The sequence below is a fragment of the Trachurus trachurus genome (genome assembly GCF_905171665.1).
Source record: "Trachurus trachurus genome assembly, chromosome: 11".
NCBI classification, from domain to species: domain Eukaryota; kingdom Metazoa; phylum Chordata; class Actinopteri; order Carangiformes; family Carangidae; genus Trachurus; species Trachurus trachurus.
In genome coordinates, this window is record NC_139904.1 from 1,864,488 (window position 1) to 1,884,660 (window position 20,173).

At 43.2% G+C, this 20,173-nt stretch overlaps 1 protein-coding gene across 1 annotated transcript in view; it reads left to right on the forward strand.

The window, feature by feature from the left end:
* Positions 1–20,173, forward strand: part of LOC310993828 (microtubule-actin cross-linking factor 1-like) — a gene marked incomplete at its 3' end in the record, with an annotated part of 137,367 nt that overhangs the window by 96,002 nt on the left and 21,192 nt on the right. Inside the window, exon 3 of the mRNA XM_083982308.1 lies at positions 18,248–18,309. Within this exon, the coding sequence (XP_083838434.1) occupies positions 18,248–18,309 (62 nt within the window). The remainder of the gene's footprint in view (positions 1–18,247; positions 18,310–20,173) is intronic.

Below are 20,173 nucleotides of genomic sequence, written 5' to 3' on the forward strand. Positions count from 1 at the left end.
CACACACACACACACACATCAACACACACACAGACACACACTCTGGTCAGAAGGCTGTGACCGGCCGGTTAAAGCTCCACAGGTCAACACCACTGAGCCTGATGGAGCCACTCAGAGAGGTCAGAGGTCGTGTGTGTGTGTGTGTGTGTGTGTGTGTGTGTGTGTGTGTGTGTGTGTGTGACCTCTCTGTGCTCATGCTGCGTGCAAACCAAACCAAACTCCATCGTGTAACAACCAGAAACCTACAGATCGATACCGGCTGATGTTGATTCTAGCAGCAGAAGAAACTCTCACTTCTCATATTCTATAGTTATATAACGGGAATGAATGAAACAACAATACACAAACACTATTGCAATATTTTGTCGCCATGCATTGATCTTTTATTATGTAAATTTCAAATGCGAATGACAAACACTGTCAGAAAAAGTACTGCAGCACTGTACTAAGTCTGTCTGTGTCCCATCCCATTTTTAAAGGCTACAAGTGTTAAAGTTTGTTTTGTTTTTTGGTGTTTTTCCCGCTTTCTTTTTTTCTCTGATACTTAATTTTCTTTATATATTTAAATACTGTTAACCTTATTGGTTTCGGTCTTTTTCTGGTTTAGTTTTGCTTATGTATGTTTGTTTGTTTTTCATATTGTAAGAATGCTGGGTAGCTTAATTTGGTATGTAGGACAGGCATTAATATAAGCATTATGCTTCTGCCTTTGCCTTTTCAGTCACTACCTTGTTATTATGTGATGTGAGTGACTGAATAAAGAATTTCATCATCATCATCCCATTGTGCAAGAATCACAAAAAAACTTTACCCCGTTTGATAAATTAGGTGTCAATAAAGTTTTTTCTTTCAGGACATAATCTGCAGATGCAAAAACACCGTATGTCACAACGTATGACAACTTCAGGATGTTACAAAATGTTTAAAAGTGCAATAACATCATATTCCCGTCCTTATTACATCATATATACATTTATATTACTATAATATTTAGTGCTGAATCATCTCTCTCTATTATAACCTTGATTTTATACGTCACTCTGTGTATTTTTATAGTTTGTGTCCTGAGGGAGGACAGAGTGGACGTTCACACTCTGATCTCTGTGGTGGAGGACGGGTGAGACGGGGGGACGTGGGGACGGGGGGGTAATTGGGTTTTGTTTGCACCAAACAAGAGCTTTGGCTCAGTTTGTGTTGTGAGCGTGTGAGTGCAGAGAGTTTCCCTCCTCCTGCGTCGTCTCGTCCTTCTTCCTGCTCCCAGACCAGAGTTTTCATTTGTCTGTCCACCAGCTCCAGTTTCCATAAAGTTTTGGACGTTTTGACGCCCAGAGTTCAGAAATGATTGAAAGACTTTTGTCCTTGTTTCTCTCCTGTGGCCTCAGAAAAAAAAAAACCCGTCCAACACTTCCTGAAACTCAGCCAACCGTAAAACAGCTGGGAAGGTTTTTTTTCACATGATTGTTGGCACGGCAACCAGGAATGTAACAGGTCTGTCATCACAGGACGGAGACGTAGCTCTGAGCTCTGAGCTGACCTCAGGTCTGTGTCCGGACGTGTCCACGATGTCCCACTGTTCACCACCGCACCTCAGGGCGTGTGTGTGTGTGTGTGTGTGTGTGTGTGTGTGTGTGTGTGTGTGTGTGTGTGTGTGTGTGTGTGTGTGTGTGTGTGTGTGTGTGTGTGTGTGTGTGTGTGTGTGTGTGTGTGTGTGTGTGTGTGTGTGTGTGTGTGTGTGTGTGTGTGTGTGTGTGTCCTGGAGTCACCTCCTGTTAATCCTGTCTTGTTAGTTCATCTAACGAGGGGCCACAGCCACACGGACTCTCCTCCTGTTTCATCCTCCTCTAAGCTCTTAATGGCATCTTGGGGTCTCACTGTCTGTCTGTGTGTGTGTTAGGGCTGGGCGATATGGCCTAAAAAAAAATCCGATTCACGATTTAAATCGATCTTAAGTGACAGGACCAGTAAAATAATAGCATGATAAGGTATTTTAAAAAGAAGAACTTTTCCCTTTTGTATTACAAGATGTTTACAGTTAATGAACTATTCTTTTACAAAACATATTATGAACAATCTGAAATGTTTTGATATAGCCTAAATACATGTGCAGTTTCAACAATATTATTCCTCTTCTGCCTTCTATGTCGTTTTCACACTTGGCAAATTCATTCTGAGGGGCCAGATTGGACTCCCTGCCTGGCCAGTTTTGGCCCACAGGCCGCACGTTGTTTGACAACCCTGGTCTACGATCTGAAAAATGAGGAGAACATTTTGAAAAAAGCACCACCCACACAGACACACACCCCTCCCCTCCGAGCTCGATCCGCTCAGTTCTCCCGTCAAAACATTCCTCAGTGATCCGTCGGCGGCGGTAACGGATCATCCCACCACAGACTTAGTCACTCACCAGCGGCTGAAGCTGTAACAGACTCTATTACAACATGACCGGCTATATATATCTACCGGTATCTATATTTAGATATATAAATATAACATAAAATTAAGGGCTGCAGATTTTTTTTTTTTAGTTTATTTGAAAAGGGACAATGCACATTAATAAACATTGTATAAAAAAACACAGCAGTAAATGCACTCGAATTAGCTTAAAAATCTAGTTTTCATCGATTCTCCCTCTGCCAGATCGTACAAAGCAACCGTTAAAAAAGAACAACAATGGAATAAAATATTGTACCACATACACATACTAACTGTCCGTAAATACATACATAATAAATAGGCTACACATTTGGACAACAATAACAACATCAGTGCTCACATCTCTGGGTGTCTGCAAGCCAGTTCTTAACATTAGCTTGGAATGAGTGATATGATGGAGATTCTCTGATTGATTGTGGATTTAAAAAAAGGAGATTTCAGTTGGAATAATTGTTTTTCCTTTTTTATTTTCCTTTTTTTTTTTACTGTTGATGTGATTTTTGTCGCACAAACACCTGCAGCAGATGATGATGATGATGATGAAGAAGTGTTAGACCAAAGCGTCATCATGCAGCGATGCAGGGATATACTTGGACACGTAGTCAGATTAGGACGTTAAACTTGTCACCAGTGTCTTTTATTTCTTTTCCAAAAGTCTCATTTTTCTACAACTAACTAGTAACTGTACTAGATTACATTCCTGCAGACAGTCGTCCTTCCAGCCCTGGTTTGACCTGTGACCTTCTGTAGCTCCTGTGGTTTGGATGCTGCAGGATTTAAATAATATTGCATTGGATTATTTGCATTTATTCCACAAGATGAGCCCATTTAACACATGCACTTTGTTTTATCTGTGTGTTTATGATGTTTAGAAGTATTTTACATGTTGGCAGCAGTGAGATGAACTTCCTGTAGTGTCTGACTGAGCAGCCACTTATATTATGTCTTCTCCTCTGTGAGAGTTGAGTGTTGCGGACTGAGTCTCGGTCAGACCAGATCAGATCAGATCAGGTCCGTCGCTCCTCTCTGTGATTATCCCTCAGTCAGTCTGAGGCTCATCGCTGCAGCCTGGTTGACCCGGCGACGCCAAATCCATTTGTCTGGATGGAGATGAACTGTCTCTCTGTGTGTGTGTGACTGCTCCTCTTCTTCTACTGTTCATTTCACAGCAGTCTGAGCTCACTACGCTGTGTGTGTGTGTGTGTTTGTTATTTTAGTGACTTTTTGATCCAGAGACAGAACAAACATCTGATCTGGTTTCAAAAAGAGAAATGAAGAGTTTGGACTTTTGCTGTTGTGCAGTTTGTGCAGCTGAAGGAGAGAATCAGTGGTGCAGCAGTTGGAGGGAAAGCGGCTCTGCTGCTGCTGCTGCTGCTGCTGCTGCTGCTGCTGCTGCTGAGAGTCTGGACCCAGATCGCCCCCTATCTGCTCCGCTGTGCACTGCATGGTCTGGATGCAGCTCCCTCTGCAGACTCTAGATCAGCTGTTTGTGCACCAAAAAATAAAAACATGCACACAGACAGATCCAGTTTGCTCTTCCTGAATGGATCGGACCCGGTGCAGCAGCAGCAGCAGCAGCTTTAACAGCAGCATTAGCAGCAGCTCTGGGCTCTGGTTTCCAGACAGGAAGTGTTTGTGCTGCGTTTCCCCAGTGGGGGGGTCAGAGGTCAGAGGTCACACAGCTGCTGCAGCGTAGGAGGATGGATGTCGGACATCAGATGTTTTATTCACACGACTGCAGCCGCTCTTATATCAGATTAAAGCTGCAACAAGTCATCCATTAATCAACAATAGTCAACTATTTTTATAATTGAACATCAGTTTGAGTCGTTTTTAAAGAAAAAAAGTCCAGATTCTCTGATTTTAGCTTCTTAAATGTGAATATTTCTGGTTTCTTTGTTCCTTCATGACAATAAACTGAGTCTCTCTTTGGTTTGTGGACAAAACAAGACATTAGAGGACGTTTTCTGGTGGTTTGGGAAACACTGACTGACATTTTTCAACATTTTTTAACATTTTATTGACCAAACAACTAATCAGTCGATTAATTGTTTAAATAATACGATAAATAATCGTTAGTTGCAACCCTACAGTATCATTGTATGTATGTGTCAGTGATGTCGTGTTAAACTGGTCTGATGAGACGGGACGAGGTCGAGGACGTCTGTCGTTTTTATTGCAGCTCTGTGGACATGAAAGTCCAAGGACGGAGGATTCATCACTGTGATGTGTTCATCCTCTTCCTCTTCCTCCTCCTCCTCCTCCTCTCCTCTCCTCTCCTCCTCTCCTCCCTCCCTCCTTCCTTCCCCCCGTCAACACATGTATCTCCTGTTTCCTCCTCTCACAGCTGTGATGATGCTGTCGACACGGAAACAAGACGTTTTTCTTTCAACGTCTTTTTTTTATTCCAGACAGAATAATAATAATAATGGCGGCCGCTGCGTTGTCACCTGTGGCCTGTCATCGTCTCTGACTTCCTGTCTCTCTGTCACTTTCAAAATAAGAGCGTAGGCCTACACCTGCAGACTCACTGTAGCACGGCGCCGCTGAGCGTCAGACCTGTTCCTGTTTTATTATTCAGAAGACAAGAAGAAGAATCGGAGCAGCAGAGCATGAATTCATGATTCATGTTCTGCAGCTTGTGAACAATGTAGTGTGTGTCTGTGTGTGTGTGTGTGTCTGTGTGTGTGCGTCTACTGTATATGTGTGTGTGTGGTCGGCCCTGTGGTGTATTTCCATATGCAGATCAGTTTATAGCTCTGACTGTGTGTGTGAGGAGAAGAGGAGGTTGGTCACAGTGTAGTCGTGTGTGTGTGTGTGTGTGTGTGTGTGAGTGCAGGACAGCAGGTCTGTACTTACAGGTTCAGTGTGTGTGTGTGTGTGTGTGTGTGTGTGTGTCAGGGTGACCTTGCTGACTTTCTATAGAGGATGCTGACTGGAAGAACTGAGCTGTACTGGGGGGAGGGAGGAACAAGCTGCAGCATCACACACACACACACACACACATATACACACACACACACACACACACACACACATACACACCGCCTCGTATAAACAATATCGCAGCGACATAATTTAAAGGGATAGTTCAACATTTTTGGCAAATTGGCCCATTGCCATAATCCCTATAGTCATAGCAGTAGGTTCGTTACCTTTAATTGTCGGTGCATGATGTTTTTAGAACGGCGGAGCAGAGCCGTGAGCTGCTCAGAGCTACGCTACGGAGGCTCATTATGGGATTTCTTGGTTTCCCTCATCAAACTCATCAAATACACAATCCAACAACTCCACAACGCTCTGGTGGACAAGTTGTGACCTGCACATTCACCACGCTATGAGATAATAACACAACGTTACCACACAGAGTTGTTTTAGAGGGAAATACAGAGACTGTTGATGAAAAACTGTCCCTGAAGGCAACGTGCATCAGAGGTTTTGCATGAATTTCCCTCCAAAATGTTGAACTATCCCTTTAACGGCTAAAACAGCATCAGGTGATGGATCAGATTGAGTGAAACAGAGACAGTGAGAGTGTACACATCACTCACAAAAGGCTGTGTGTGTCTGTGAGTGTGAGATTTCTCTCTCTGATATCTGAATGAAAAGAGTCATTCACCACCGACACAAAACAACAACTGTAGTGTCTCTACACCTCCCACACTCTCTCTCATCCCTCCATCCTCCTCCTTCTCCTTCTTCTCCTTCCTCTCCTTCGTCCTGTTGTATGACATCATCCCCAGTGTGTGTGTGTGTGTGTGTGTGTGTGGCTGAAGTTCCCAGACGCAGCGTTTTCTGCAGGAGTGGGAGGGTCCATGAGCTCGCAGCCCTGACCTCTTGACCCTGAGAGCTACACACACACACACACACACACACACACACACACACACACACACACGCTTTCATTCATGTGACAGGAGGAAACGCTGACTAATCAATTTTCTTTTCTTTTTTTTACGTGTGTGAAGTGAAATGTCTTAAATTCAGAGAAGCTCAGAGTTCATTGGCTGACAATAAAAGAATACACATTCACACTGGACGATATAGACATATACAGTTTACCCCAACAACATGACATACATTCAATACATGACGGACACAAGAACAAAATAACAAGACAAGACAACTCCAACCAGGTTTCCATAGTATAATGATACTCATCCACAAATAATGAATTGACTCTACTATAACCACTACCTTTATACTCCTGCTGTAACCCATATCCTTATATCAAGTACAACATCATGATTAATGGAAGTTCATTTTTAAGTCATGTTCTTTTAGAGCTTTTTTAAAAGCATATATACTATTTAGTAGGGATGTCCCGATACCACTTTTTCACTTCCGATACGATACCGATATTGCAGCCTTCAATATCGGCCCGATACCGATATTGATCCGATATTAGGAGTGGTGAAAAAAAACAATTATTTATATTTTTCAAATTCTAATGCAAAGGAGAGTCCTCCTGTTGCTGACTGACAGGCTGCTGCTGTCATGTTCTTCTGTGGGACAGACAGTAGTGAGCTTACTTTTGAACTGTAAAATATTATAATGGGCTGCTTTTATCGGAGCGTTTATATCGGAGATTTTAGATGCAGTCCGATATAATCCGATATTCGCTTTTTTGGCTGATAACGGACAGATATCCGATATCAATATCGGATCGGGACATCCCTCCCTACTATTTAGTTGTTTAATATAACTTGGCAGTGAGTTCCATTCCTGGATTGCTCCATATGACTTTGTTCCTGGTTGATGTAGTTTTGTTTTGGTCAAATAAAACGACCGTCAGCTGCGAGTCTCTGTAATAAAAGAAAGTTTTTCATATAAAATATATGAACTCTTTGTGGTTAAAACAGTTCTCAAAAAAGTCATGAAGGAGTAGAGAAGTCTGTGTTTTACATTAAACCAAGACAGAGAGTCGTGCATTCTTCTAACATTGGCTCTGAAACCACAAAATAATCTCACACGCGCTGCTTTGTTTTGAGCCAGTTGCAGCTGGGAGTGTTTGATGACAGATGACGAGTGTGTGTAGGTGTGTGTGTGTGTGTGTGTGTGTGTGTGTGTGTGTGTGTGTGTGTGCAGATCAAACCTGTTTGTAAACATGATAATTGATAGAAAAGCTGCTGTTGTGATATTCAGTGTGTGTGTGTTTGTGAGCAGCAGCTTCATGTGTGTGTGCTGTCAGTGTGTTGTCAGAGTGTGTGTTGTGCGAGGCTCGACAGCCGAACACACACATGTTGGTCTCTTCTGCCACACAGTGGTGACAACTCACTCTAACACACTCAGAGACCATGTTGATCAGTTTCACTTCCTCTTCTTTTCTCTGTAAATCTCAGTTTTTATTCTCATTTCAAACAGGAAGTTCTTTTGTTTTGTCGGTTTAAGTGTGTGGTTATTTAGCAACCAAAAGGATTCTGGGTAATGTAGTTCTCACAAATTTTTAAACTTAATATCATTAGGAAAAAGTTTGACCATTTCATTATCAGACACACAGAGGGGCATTTCTGGGGCAGAAAGGATTCTGAGAAATGTTGTTCCCTTATCTTGTTCACAAACATTTAGAGGTTTTAATTTTTTGGGGGGGACAGAGGGATTCTGGGTAATGTAGTTCTTTTCTTCTGCAATAGGCTCAATCTCAAAAAGTTAAGGCTTAATCTAAGGTAGAGATCTAAGTCAGACTTTCACATCTAGAAGAGCTTCTTAACAATGCAGAGGTCGCTTTGCAACAGAAAGGATTCTGGGAAATGTTGTCCCATCTTTCCTTTAGCAAGGACTCATACATTTTAAGCTTTAGCGACTTTGTTTTAACAAAGTTTGAACCTCTTAATCAGATGTATCTAGTAGGAACAGAAGGGATTCTGGGTAATGTAGTTCTTTTCTTCTGCAATAGGCTAACTTAAAAAGTTAAGGCTTGATCTAAATCTAAGTTAGACTTTTAGACGAGCTTCTTCACGACACACAGAGGTTATTTTGCGACATAAAGGATTCTGGGAAATGTAGTCCCATCTTTCCTTTAGCAAGGACTCATACATTTTAAGCTTTAGCGACCACTTAATCAGATGTATCTAGGAACAGAAGGGATTCTGGGTAATGTAGTTCTATTCCCTCCTTTCACAAAGACTCATAAATCTTAAGCTTGACTTCGTTTTAGAGAAAGTTTGAACCTTAATTGGTCACATACCAAGCTCATTTTCAGCCCTCTAGGAACTCTGGGTAATGTAGTCCTGTAACAAGAAGTGACCAGCTGAGCCTCAGTGTTGGAAACCGCTGCATCATCATCATCACCACGACAACAAACAGCTGGCACCGGGCTCAGGTCTCCATGACCTCATCTCTGGTTCTGGTTCTGATCAGGAAATGACTCAGTGATTACACAGCCATCACATCACCGCTGCTGCAACACACACACACACACACACACACACCACCAACTAGGGTTTTTTTTTTCTTTAATCTATGTGTTAGGCTTGAAAACTTTTTATCGCATCTAATCGTATCGGATGAATTGAAGTCGCCATGACGACGGCTGAGACCGAGAGCGGAGGAGGAAGAAAATGAAACGTTGTCGGGGTTGATTGTGGTTGTTTGTTGTTTGGTCTGGAGGTTGCTAGGAGTGAAAATGTCAGTGGCTTTCTTTTCAGAGCGGAGCTGATAACACACACACACATGCACGCACGCACACACACACACACACACACACACACACACACACGCACATGCACATGCACACACACAATTCTCTGCGGGGTGACGGTAACCCGAGGACCCCCTGCCCTCCGGTCTGCAGCCTGAATCATGCTGAATCATGCTGCAATGTCTCTAACATGCACACACACACACATGCACACATGCACGCACTAAAACGCACACACTAACACTAACACACACACACACACACATGCACACACACTATCATCACCTTGGCTTAATGGCCGCCCGTGTCTGAAGCCTTTGAACGCACCGTCACAGTCAGCAGACATCATTCAAAGATAGCTGCGAATAAATATCACAGCCAGGATGCAGCGTTTACGCACCCATAGCAACGGGGGTAAACACACACACACACACACACACACACACACACCTAGACACGCACACACACACACATACACTGACAAACACACACTCTTCCGGGTGTGAAATTTGGTAAACATCTGCTCATACACAAATATATAACATGACTTAACATGCTGTAATAGAAATACATGCACATGCACAAACACACACACAGGAAGATGAGTGTGTGTGTGTAGCTGGCATGTGGTTTCCTTCTGTGGGGCAACTTCACACACACACACACACACACACACACACACACACACACACACACACACACACACACACACACACACACACACACATTTCCGTCTGATTAGTCCCATTTTTTCATGTATTTGCTGGTTTATGATGACGGCCGCCTCGCCTCAGACCAGTCGCTTGTTTCAGGGGAAAGGAATTCACTGAGAGAGTGTGAGAGGGCGAGAGAGGTTGAGAGAGAGTGAGAAACAGAGAGAGAGAGAGAGAGAGAGAGAGAGAGAGGGAGGCATGGTGTTGGTGGGGGGGAGGAGAGGGGGAGGAGGAGGAGAGGAGGGCTTGTGAATGGAGAGGAGGACGGAGAAGTTTTGAGCTGCAGTAGTTTAGAGCTGGAAGAAAAAGAAGAGAAGATGCTGTGGAGACGATAGTGAAGACGACGAGGCGTTCAGGGACGCTCTCCTGTGTGGGTCGTTCCAGTTGTGCAGCAGCTGGAGGTTTATTAGTTGTAGTTTACAGTAGTTTAGTTTAGTTTAGTTTAATTGGAGATATGATGGACTGTCTGACCGACCCGGCCGTCATCGCACCCGTCCTGGTCGTCGCTTTTCACTTCCTGACGGCGGCTGGAGTTTGGTTTTACCGTCGCCGTCGTCGCCGCGGTTTAGTCGACGAAGGTAAACCTGTTTCCTTCTCTCTCTGTCACTTCTTCTTCTTCCTTTTCTGCTCTGATTTACCTCCGATGGGGAAGAGGAGGAGGAAGAGAAGAGAAGAGAAGAGGGGTGGGTGGGGGCTGCTTTAACATCAGCTCCATGTGCTTCCTGTTTAGGCTCCGCCCCCTTTGCCATTTATGTAACGGACCCCTCACTCGGCTTCTCCTTTTTTTTTATTTCTTGTTTTACAGTGTGTTGAGTTCACTGCTCTGCCTGTTAGCTCCATGCTAACGCTAACGCTAACGCTGCTCCACGTTGCTGCAGCTTCTATTTTAGTTAAAGTGGAATGTGAAGCTGCTTTAAAGTGCAACGACACCGGGGGTTTCTCCTCTTTCAGCTCCGTCCATCACACACTAACACACACTAACTTGTTTTTACACATTCATACACACACACACACACACTTTTAGTTTTTAAGCTTTTTTTTTTCTTTCTTTTTTTTCTTTTCTCTTGCTCATCATTGTTTCTCACCTCCTCCTCTGTGACTCAGAGCGGCCCCATCTTCCATATTTGGCTGAAAAGCTCAGATGTTTCCCTCGACTTTTGAAATCTGTGTGTAATTCAACCTGGAGACCACAGTCAGTGTGTGTGTGTGTGTGTCTGTGTGTTTGCAGCTCACATGTCCATCTATGTCTTGTTCATGCTGTGTAACTAGACTTTAAACAGGGAGCTGCAGCGCTGCCAACGAGCTGCTTTGGCCTCTTGTCTGGTGGTAAACACTGATGCAACCACACGTTTCTGCAGAATTAAACAAATTCCAGTTGTGTTTTTATTTTTATTCTGTGTAGCTTCAGTGCTTAGAGTTGATTTATAGCCTGTCCACTGTGTTTATTACATTATCTATTCTCCACTACACTGACACGATGTTAGTGCCTCTGCTCCAGTAGCTGCTGCATGCTGCTGCTAATCGACAGCAGCGCTAATGGCTAATGGCTGCTATAGTAAAAAAAAGAAGAAGAAAAAAGTCCAGCTCTGAGTTTTTCAGTGGAAACTCCTGTCAGAGAGCGACTGAGGACACGTGTCTGGTTTTTAGAGGAAGATCTGACGTGACATAACAGAGCGGATCAATAAGGTCGATCGGCTGTGCCAACTTTGTGTGTGTGTCCATTTGAAATGCATTCGTGTGCAGCTGAAGTCGTTAAGCCTGTTGCATTATGGGATGTTTCCTGATGAGTGAGTGAAGTTTCACTGTGACTGATTCTGACTCAAACTCGACTCTCAGGTTCACTGGGTTTGATCTTGTTGACGAGCAACTGGGGTGTAACACAGCTGCAGAGTGTGTGTGTGTGTGTGTGTGTGTGTGTGTGTTCATGAGGCTGTGACATTGTGTGTTCTCGTCACAGGAAGTAGAGACACAGTGGTAAACCGCCCCTCTGTGTGTGTGTGTGTGTTAATGTGGTTAAATTTCACACAATATGTAAAACGTGGTGGTTTCCCACTTTCTCTGTGATCACCAGGCTTTTACGCTCCAGCCCATAATATCAACAACCAACATCTCATTCAGTATTAAAAGTATCAATCAATGATAAAAGTATTAAAGGTTCAGCAGGAGACAGTGAAGGGTTAATGAGACACAGACAACATGACACAGATCAGATGTTGCAGGGAAACTTCAATAAAACCAGAAAATTAAAAATAAAAATAAATGTTATTTAAGGTGGATAAGTTGTTTTTGCATTAAAAAAAATATAGAAATTATGATTTTTTTTCGACCAAACAAAACGTACAAATGTGATTTTTTATTTTGCTGTTTCTGCAGCAGCACGATCAATCAAACTGTACTTATAGGGCACTTTTTATACAAAAGATAAGAAAAATATATTGTAAAACAAACAAAAAAGCACATTTACACAGAGACAGACACACAATTTTCAAGTAAAATTTAAACACTGAGGAAGCGTTGTCTCACACTCAACAATTTTCAGTTTGCAGTGGATAGAAATAAGATAAAGTGAGTGGCAAATCTAATAATTACAAAGAGATGAAATGACAATACTGCATAAAATTAAAGTTCAAATTAAAGTAAAGATCTATTAAATCAATAAATAGTAAAATAGTAATAATAGTAAAAACACAAATGTGATTTATTGTTACACAACATTTAGCCTACAGTAGGTTACGATGCACAAAAACAATCCAACACTGTGATTCAACCCTCACCGTCGTCATAGAAACGACCTGTTTCTGTCGTGTGTGTGATTTCAGCCAAGAGACGTTCTGTTTGTTGCAGCTCAGTTTTACACTAGTTGATGCTGTGTGTACCTGTACAGCTATACATGTGAGGACCAGTTTAAGTTTTAAACCATCAGAGTGAGGACATTTTGGCCGGTCTTTATAATAACTAGGTTATTAAGTGTAATGGTTAAGGTTAGGCATTTGGTTTGGATGGTTAAGGTTAGGGTAAAGGGCTAGGGAAAACAGTATGTCCTCACAAAGATAGCCATGCAAACGTGTGTGTGTGTGTGTCAGGTGTGTGTCGGGTGTGTGTGTGTGTGTCAGGTGTGTGTCCAGGTGGGCAGATTGAACCTGTTCTTAATCTGATGACCGGCGGCTTGTGGCTGAGACAGACAGCTGCTTCCTGTCTAATAACAGCAGAGAGCTTCTCGACGAGAGAGAGATAGAGGAGATATTGAAAAATTAAATTCTGGAAAAATGTTATAAAAGTTTAAAAAATGTCCTAGTTCAGTCAGTTGTTGAGCCGGTTCTGACCCGGAATGAACCGGTTCTGCTGCTTCTGCTACAAGATGTTTAACATGCAGAGGTCGACTCGTCACTGAAGAGGAGAACAGAACAGAAAAGAAAAGGAATTTAATGAAAAGAAGGATGGAGGCCGGTGCCAGTGTTTGAGTGTCACCACAGAGAGAGAGAGAGGAGAGAAAGGGAGAGGAGAGGGAGGGGGAGTTGGAAGAGGAAGGAGGGGGAGATGATGGAGTGATGGAGGAAAAGGAAGGAAGGAAGGAAGACACTCGGAAATCACCCCAGTTGTAAATTTTAATTGAATCAGAAGAAGAGGAGGAGGAGGAGAGAGAGAAGCCAGAAGACCGGAAGACAAGGCCAGAAGAGAGGGAGAGATTAGAGGTGATAACGGAGGAGGAGGAGGAGGAGGAGAAGAAGGAGGGAGCGAGGAGAAGGAGGGAGCGAGGGAGCGAGGAGGGATAAGCAGCACGCTGCCTGGTATTAGAGACGCAGCCTATAAGCTCCGTCTGGTATTTTTAGTGTTGTTGACTGACGGTCCCTGGAAGAGAAATGGAGAGAGAGCGGAGGAGAGGAAGAGGAAGAGGAGTGTGAAGGAAAGAAGGAAAGGAAAAGGAAGAAGAGAAGGAAGAAGAAGAGGAGGAAGGAGGAGGGATAGAAATAAAGGAGTGAAGCTGCCTGAGGGGGAAACAGGAAGAGGAGTGTGTGTGTGTGAGCTGATGATGTCATAGCTACTTCCTGGTCACATGACGCTCCATCGCTCCGTCATCGCTGCTGATTCCTGACTCGGCTGAGTTTTCTTTTCTTTTTTTTTTCTTTTTTCTTTTTTTTCTCCTTTCTTCCCTCCTGAAAACATGACGGAGCAGAAATAACTGGGAGCTGCAGTCGGAGCTATTTATATTCCCAGAGCCATGAACAAATCATGAGTCGAGTCGAGTTGAGGAGAGTCGAGGCCGTGGAGAGAAACCGGACGGACGATGTGATTGGACGATATTTTTTGCCTGAAGGCTGGAGGCAGCTTCTCTGCTGTTTGTGCCTGAAAAGACAAAAAAAAGGGAAAACAAACCCACACAAGATCAGAAACACAATAATGAGATGATGGGATGTTGTGCAGCTGCTCTTCTTTCCTCTTCATATTTAATTAAAGGTCCAAGAAGCTGCAGAGCTAACGTTGCTAACGCTGCAACACTTTGCTGTTTGTGCCTGAAAGCCAAAAAAAAGGGAATCAGAAACACAATAATGAGATGATGGGATGTTGTGATGTACTACAGCTCCTCTTCTTTCCTCTTCATATTTAATTAAACATGTCAGCTCGGCTCCAACAGAGACCAACAACGACTCAGTCACAAACACGTTCTTCTCCGCCTGTTTCCTCCAAGAAGCTGCAGAGCTAACGTCGCTAACGTCGCTAATGCTGCTGCAACACTTTGTTGGTTTTTACCTTCTTTTTTTGTGTGTTTTCCTTTGTTTTTCCTCATAAGGAGAGAAGCTTTAGAACAACAGCAGCAGCAGGAAGCAGAGAGGCTGAACAGAACAGCTGCTGCATCTGGATTATGTCAACCTCAACCAGCACTAGTGTGTGTGTGTGTGGTGAGAGTGTGTGTTAGAGAGAGTGTGTGTGTGTGTGCAGAACAAACTGAGTGGATTACATCATCATAAATGGATTTTTTTCCCTTTTTTTCTTTTTTTTTGTGCAGAATTTATTTTTGATCCTATTCCTGCAGGATCTAAACTAATGATGCATCAGGAAATAACACAACAAGAGGGCGAACGAGCATGAGAACAAGTGGCACAGGCAGAGAGAGAGAGAGAAGATAAACAGCCAATGAAAACACAGAGAGAGAGAAAGAGAGAAGGAGAGAGAGGGAGAGAGAGAGAGGGCGCCACTGACTGGAGAGGGAGTGTAACTGACTGAGGGGGAGGAGCCTCAGCTGACTTTGACACATTCACACACCCACACACACACACAGACACACACGTGTACGAGCGAGAGAGAGAGAGAGGGAGCAACTGCTGCTGGTGGAGGAAAAAAAAAAGAAGAGTGTGTGTGTGACATGGCAGAGAGCGAGGAGGAGAGAGAGGGACCGGGCGACACACACTGGGATTAAACCACAGAGAGAGAGAGAGACTGGTCGTCGTGGACGCTGTGACATCATCATCGCCGTGACGTCACACACACACACACACACACACACACACACACACACACACACACACACACGGTGCTGCTGCTGCTGCTGCACTCATGTGGCCCGACTACCGGACTGAATGTCGCCTCAACGCACACCTGCACTCGCTCATGTGCTGTGCAGGTCAGTGTGTGTAAATGTGTGTGTGTGTGTGTGTGTGTATAAGTGTGTGTGTGTAGTTGTTGTTGACACACAGAACACGTGTTCCTGTGTTTGTGTTGTTGGTGCTCGGCGGTGACGAGACGACAACACTGAACCGAGGCTGAATGTGGGTCTCTATTAATCATTGTTGTTGGTGTCGGGGCAAAGAGCAGCACAACTCTGTGTGTGTGTCTGTGTGTAGTTGTGTTGTTAGTGTGTTGTTAGTGTGTGTGTGTGTCACTCAACAATCCCCTCCTGTGTGTGTGTCTGTGTGTGTCTGTCACTCACACGTCTGCAGCTCGGTTTGTTTGATTCCTGAGGGATTTATTATCCTGATGAGGGTGTGTTAGAGTGTGTTAGAGTGTGTGTCAGTGTGTGTGTGTGACCTATTAACATATTAATACCCTGTGTGTGTGTGTGTGTGTGTGCGTTCTGGCGGAGCGAGCTCGGCTCCTCCAGCAGGTTTTGGGAACGAGGCGTGTTGTCGTTGTCGCAGTCGCTGGTGAAACCATTTTGCAAGAGTGTGTTGAAATATGTGTGTGTGTGTGTGTGTGTGTGTGTTCTTCGCCTGGAGCCTCGGCCACTATGTAAACGTGTGTGTGTGTTTCAGTGTGTTTCAGTGTGTGTGTGTGTGTGTGTTGGGTTTTCTCCAGTGGAGATATTTTAACGTCTAAATCCTAAATCAAACTTCCTCTTCTGTAAATCCGTTCTACTTCTGGAGCTCAGGTTAAAGGTGTGTGTGTTTAGTGTGTCTGTGTGTGTGTGTGTGTGTGTGTGTGTGTGTGTGTGTGTGTGTGTGTGTGTGTGTGTGTGTGTGTGTGTGTGTGTTTGTACAGGTGTGTGTGTGTGTGTGTGTGTAGCAGATATGGAGGGAGAGAGCTAACAAGATCTGTGGAGGAGGAAGTGATACCGTCTCTCCACATGGCTGCTCCATCGCCATGGCAGCAGATAAACAACCGACAGGAAGCGACGTAGCAAGCTGCTTCCTGATTGGCTGAAATCTGACTGGAGGGAAAAGAAAAAATCCCCGTCTTGTCAAGTTTTTACTAGAAATGAGAAACTGCCCTTTTTTCTTCTCAGTTTTATTTCACACTTACTCGTCAATTTGAGTTTTTTTAGAAAACGCAGACGAGTCGACTTCACCTCGCAGGATGTTTGAGTGTGTGTGTGTGTGAGTGTGTGTCTGTCCACAGGAAGTCAGATATGAGGCTGAATGGCGGGAAAAGGAAGGAGAGAGACGGGGTCTGTGTTTTCTCTCAGACAAGACTGATATGAACAGGAGAGGAGGAGGAGAGGAGGAGGAGGAGGAGGAGAAGGAGGAGGAGGAGGAGATAAGAGAGTGCATGGAGGCTCAGCATCAGCCTCTATTCCTGGCTGTGCTGCCTCATGGTTCAGGCCTGTGGAGACTGAGACTCACTGTAGAAACACACACTGAGCCTCAACTACAACAACAATGATGATGATGGTTAAAGGTTCAGAAATGGCCGTTTGTCCTGTTTGTCGCCTCCTTCTACCAGTTTCCCACGAGTTGCTGCACGAGTTTTAGATATTCAAAGCTTGGGGCGAGACCGAGCTCCGTGTGTGTGTGTCTCAGATGTTTGATTGACAGATGACGGTGGCTGATGAATCGTGAGCAACGTGACGCATAATTCATGCACCCTGCGAAAAAAAAACTACCCCACTTTCATCTCGGATTTACTCAAAAATAGAATTTTGCACAAAGTTTGGGCTCCATCATCTGATAGATGAGTTATTACACTAATGTTAAGACCCACAGTGGAATCAAATTCATTTTTCTTTTCTGTAAAGCTTTAATACAGACCATAATATGAATGAATGAATGAAATATTTATTTTCATGTCTCATATCATGGGACTAAGAGTATCAAAAACTAGACCGTCCTTCCTGTTGACATCACCCGCCACACAAATGTACATGCAACTTTTTGACAGTAGCTCTTCTTCTCGTTGCTCAGACCTTTTCGAGATAAGAAGAAAATGCAAATAAAATACGTATATCAAACTGAAAAAGACGCTTTAGCTTCTCCCTGTGGCGTCCATATTATTTATCAGCTCAGTGTGGTTCTGTTGTTCACCATCATCTCCTCCTCATCTCCAGAGCTGCTCAGTCTGAAAACACCTTCAACCTGCTGCTTCATTCATCTGTAATAATAATATTTTTTCCTGCTGCTGTTGTTGTTTTCCGAGCGAACAACAGCAGCTAAAACCGTCGACTCCTCGTTTTGACCTTTGACCTCTGACCTGCTGTTGATCCGTCGACTGAAATCACAACTAATCCGTGTGTGACGTCACCTGTCTGTGACCCCGCCGTGACCTTTGCACCGTGAGACTTAGTTAGCAGGAGTTAGCTGCGATGCTAACAGGCTCTGTTGTTATTGATGCAGGTCGATCATAAATCTGTAAAATATGAGTGAATATGTGCACAGGACTGGTTTATGTCGACTGGTTGGTTGTGTAACATGAACTCGTGGGTGTTCAAGTACTGTAAATCCTTAGAAATTAATCTGATTTATTAACTCTGGATTAAATAAGATCAGGTTTTTGACTTGCAGAGATTAAGTACTTCCCACCAGAGGAAAATGGCGGCCGTCTGAATGTGGTCCAGTTGTGTTGAAACTGTGAGAAGCTGCAGAGTGTGTTTGTGTTTCTGGAAACAAGTACTGTAGAAAATTTCCCACTTTGCCCTGTGTGTTGGTTTATCCTTTGTAATCTGCCCAATAATCTGCCCAATAATCGGCCAATAACTCCATCAAACGCTGGATGATGTCACTGACCTCCATGTTTTTTTGTTTTCTCTCTCCAGATGAACGAGACCGGGTGCAGAAGAAAACCTTCACGAAATGGGTCAACAAACATCTCATCAAGGTAGGAGGCTTCACTTCCTGTCTCTCAACTTTAATAGAAATAAATCTTAAAATTATTACAGTCTTTTCCCAAAGGATCTTATAAAAACTTTAAGACACTTTTTACCAAACAAAACTACATGTAGCCTACAGAGGTTTCACATCCACACTCGCCTCAAAATACATGAATATATTTGATTAAAAAACACCATTTAACTTTATTTCTCTAAATATTTTATTTTGTCTTATTCATAGTAGAGTATAAAAGCATATTTCTATCATATTTTATTTATCTTTTTTCCTCATATTCATTGTTTTTCATTCATTCATTTTTTTTTAGCTCTTTGCATTTAACTAAATTAACTCAGTTAATGCAGGATGATTGATTATTATTGATTATTATTCACATCATTTTTAGCATTAGCCACTGCAGCTTAAACCTGCCTGTGTGTGTTTATGTCGTCACTTCCTCTTCCTCCTCCTCTCTGGACTCACACACTCCGATAAAATGCGTTCACTGTCAGCGTAGCGTCGGTTAAACGAGCGTCCGTCTGGCCTCTCCTCAAACCAAAGTGCTGAATGAAGTGAATTAATATTTAATAACAGCTGTGGATGTGGGTGTTTACAGGAATGTAGATATTGAATAATTGATCTTAAATGTTATTGTTGCAAAAAAAAAAAAAAGAACCTGTGAATGAATTGATGTGAGTGAGCAGCAGCTGTTTGAATAAATCCAGCTGAACAGGATCGAGTTAATGATGCATAACGATAATCATCATAAAGTGTCACGTCAGGACGGCCGGTTAAACATTAACTCTACTCTGTTATTTAATATGAGCTGTTCGCTGCTCCCTCTGGGTATGGAATAGATCAAATTCAAACTCTTCAAACTTTATTCCCAGCTCAAGACAGGCAGATAAAAACAAGAGAATGACACCAGTGCTCTTTAAAGGACTAAGATTATGAATAATAAATTTATAAAATAATGAAGAGTACATGGAAGAAGCAGGTAAAAGCCAATAAAAAGTCATTTTAACAGCAATAAATAAATCTAAAATATAGAAATAAATGCCGATAATGAAACATTTATGTTACACAACCAAATAAATAAATCTCTGTAGAGCAGATAAGTGATAGATAAACAACTAGAGCAGCAGATGAATGAGTCTGAGTGTGTGTGTGGGTAAATATAGTTATAGAGAGTGTATTATATGAAGAGACAGTGAGTTAATAGAGTCGATACGTCGTCTGTAGTTTCATTTTTTCATTCTTCACTCTGCTGCCGACGTGCATGCAGCTGTCACATGCACACACACACACACACACTGTTTTTATCACGTCCATAAAGAACAGTATGTATAGTTCCATGTGTTGCTGAAGAAGGAGGAGGAGGAAGAGGAGGAGGAGGAAGAGGGGAATGCTGGGTATTCGTGTCACATGACCCGGGAATGAAACGAACTGTCCGTCTGACCCCATAACTCTCTGGAACAACTGTCGTCACGGCGCCCGACCAGAGGTTGTAACTCTATATCAGCTGGCACCGAATGTAGGTCAGAGATGGACAGACAGAGGAGGAGGAGGAGGAGGAGGAGCAGGAGGAAGAGGGGGAAGAGGAGGAAGAGGGGGAAGAGGAGGAAGAGGAGGAGGAGGAGGAGGAAGAGGAGGAGGAGGAGGAAGAGGAGGAGAAATTACATAAAAATCAGTTTCTATCCTTTAAAATGTGAATATTTTCTTTGTTTGCAGTGATGATGAGAAAAAGCTCCCGCACACTGTCATCACTTGCAGAGGTTTTATTGAACAACGTTTCGGTCCTGAGACCTTCGTCAGGTTTGCAGTGATGATAAAATAGTGATCTAAAGCATATTAAATCAAGGTTTTGTTCAGTT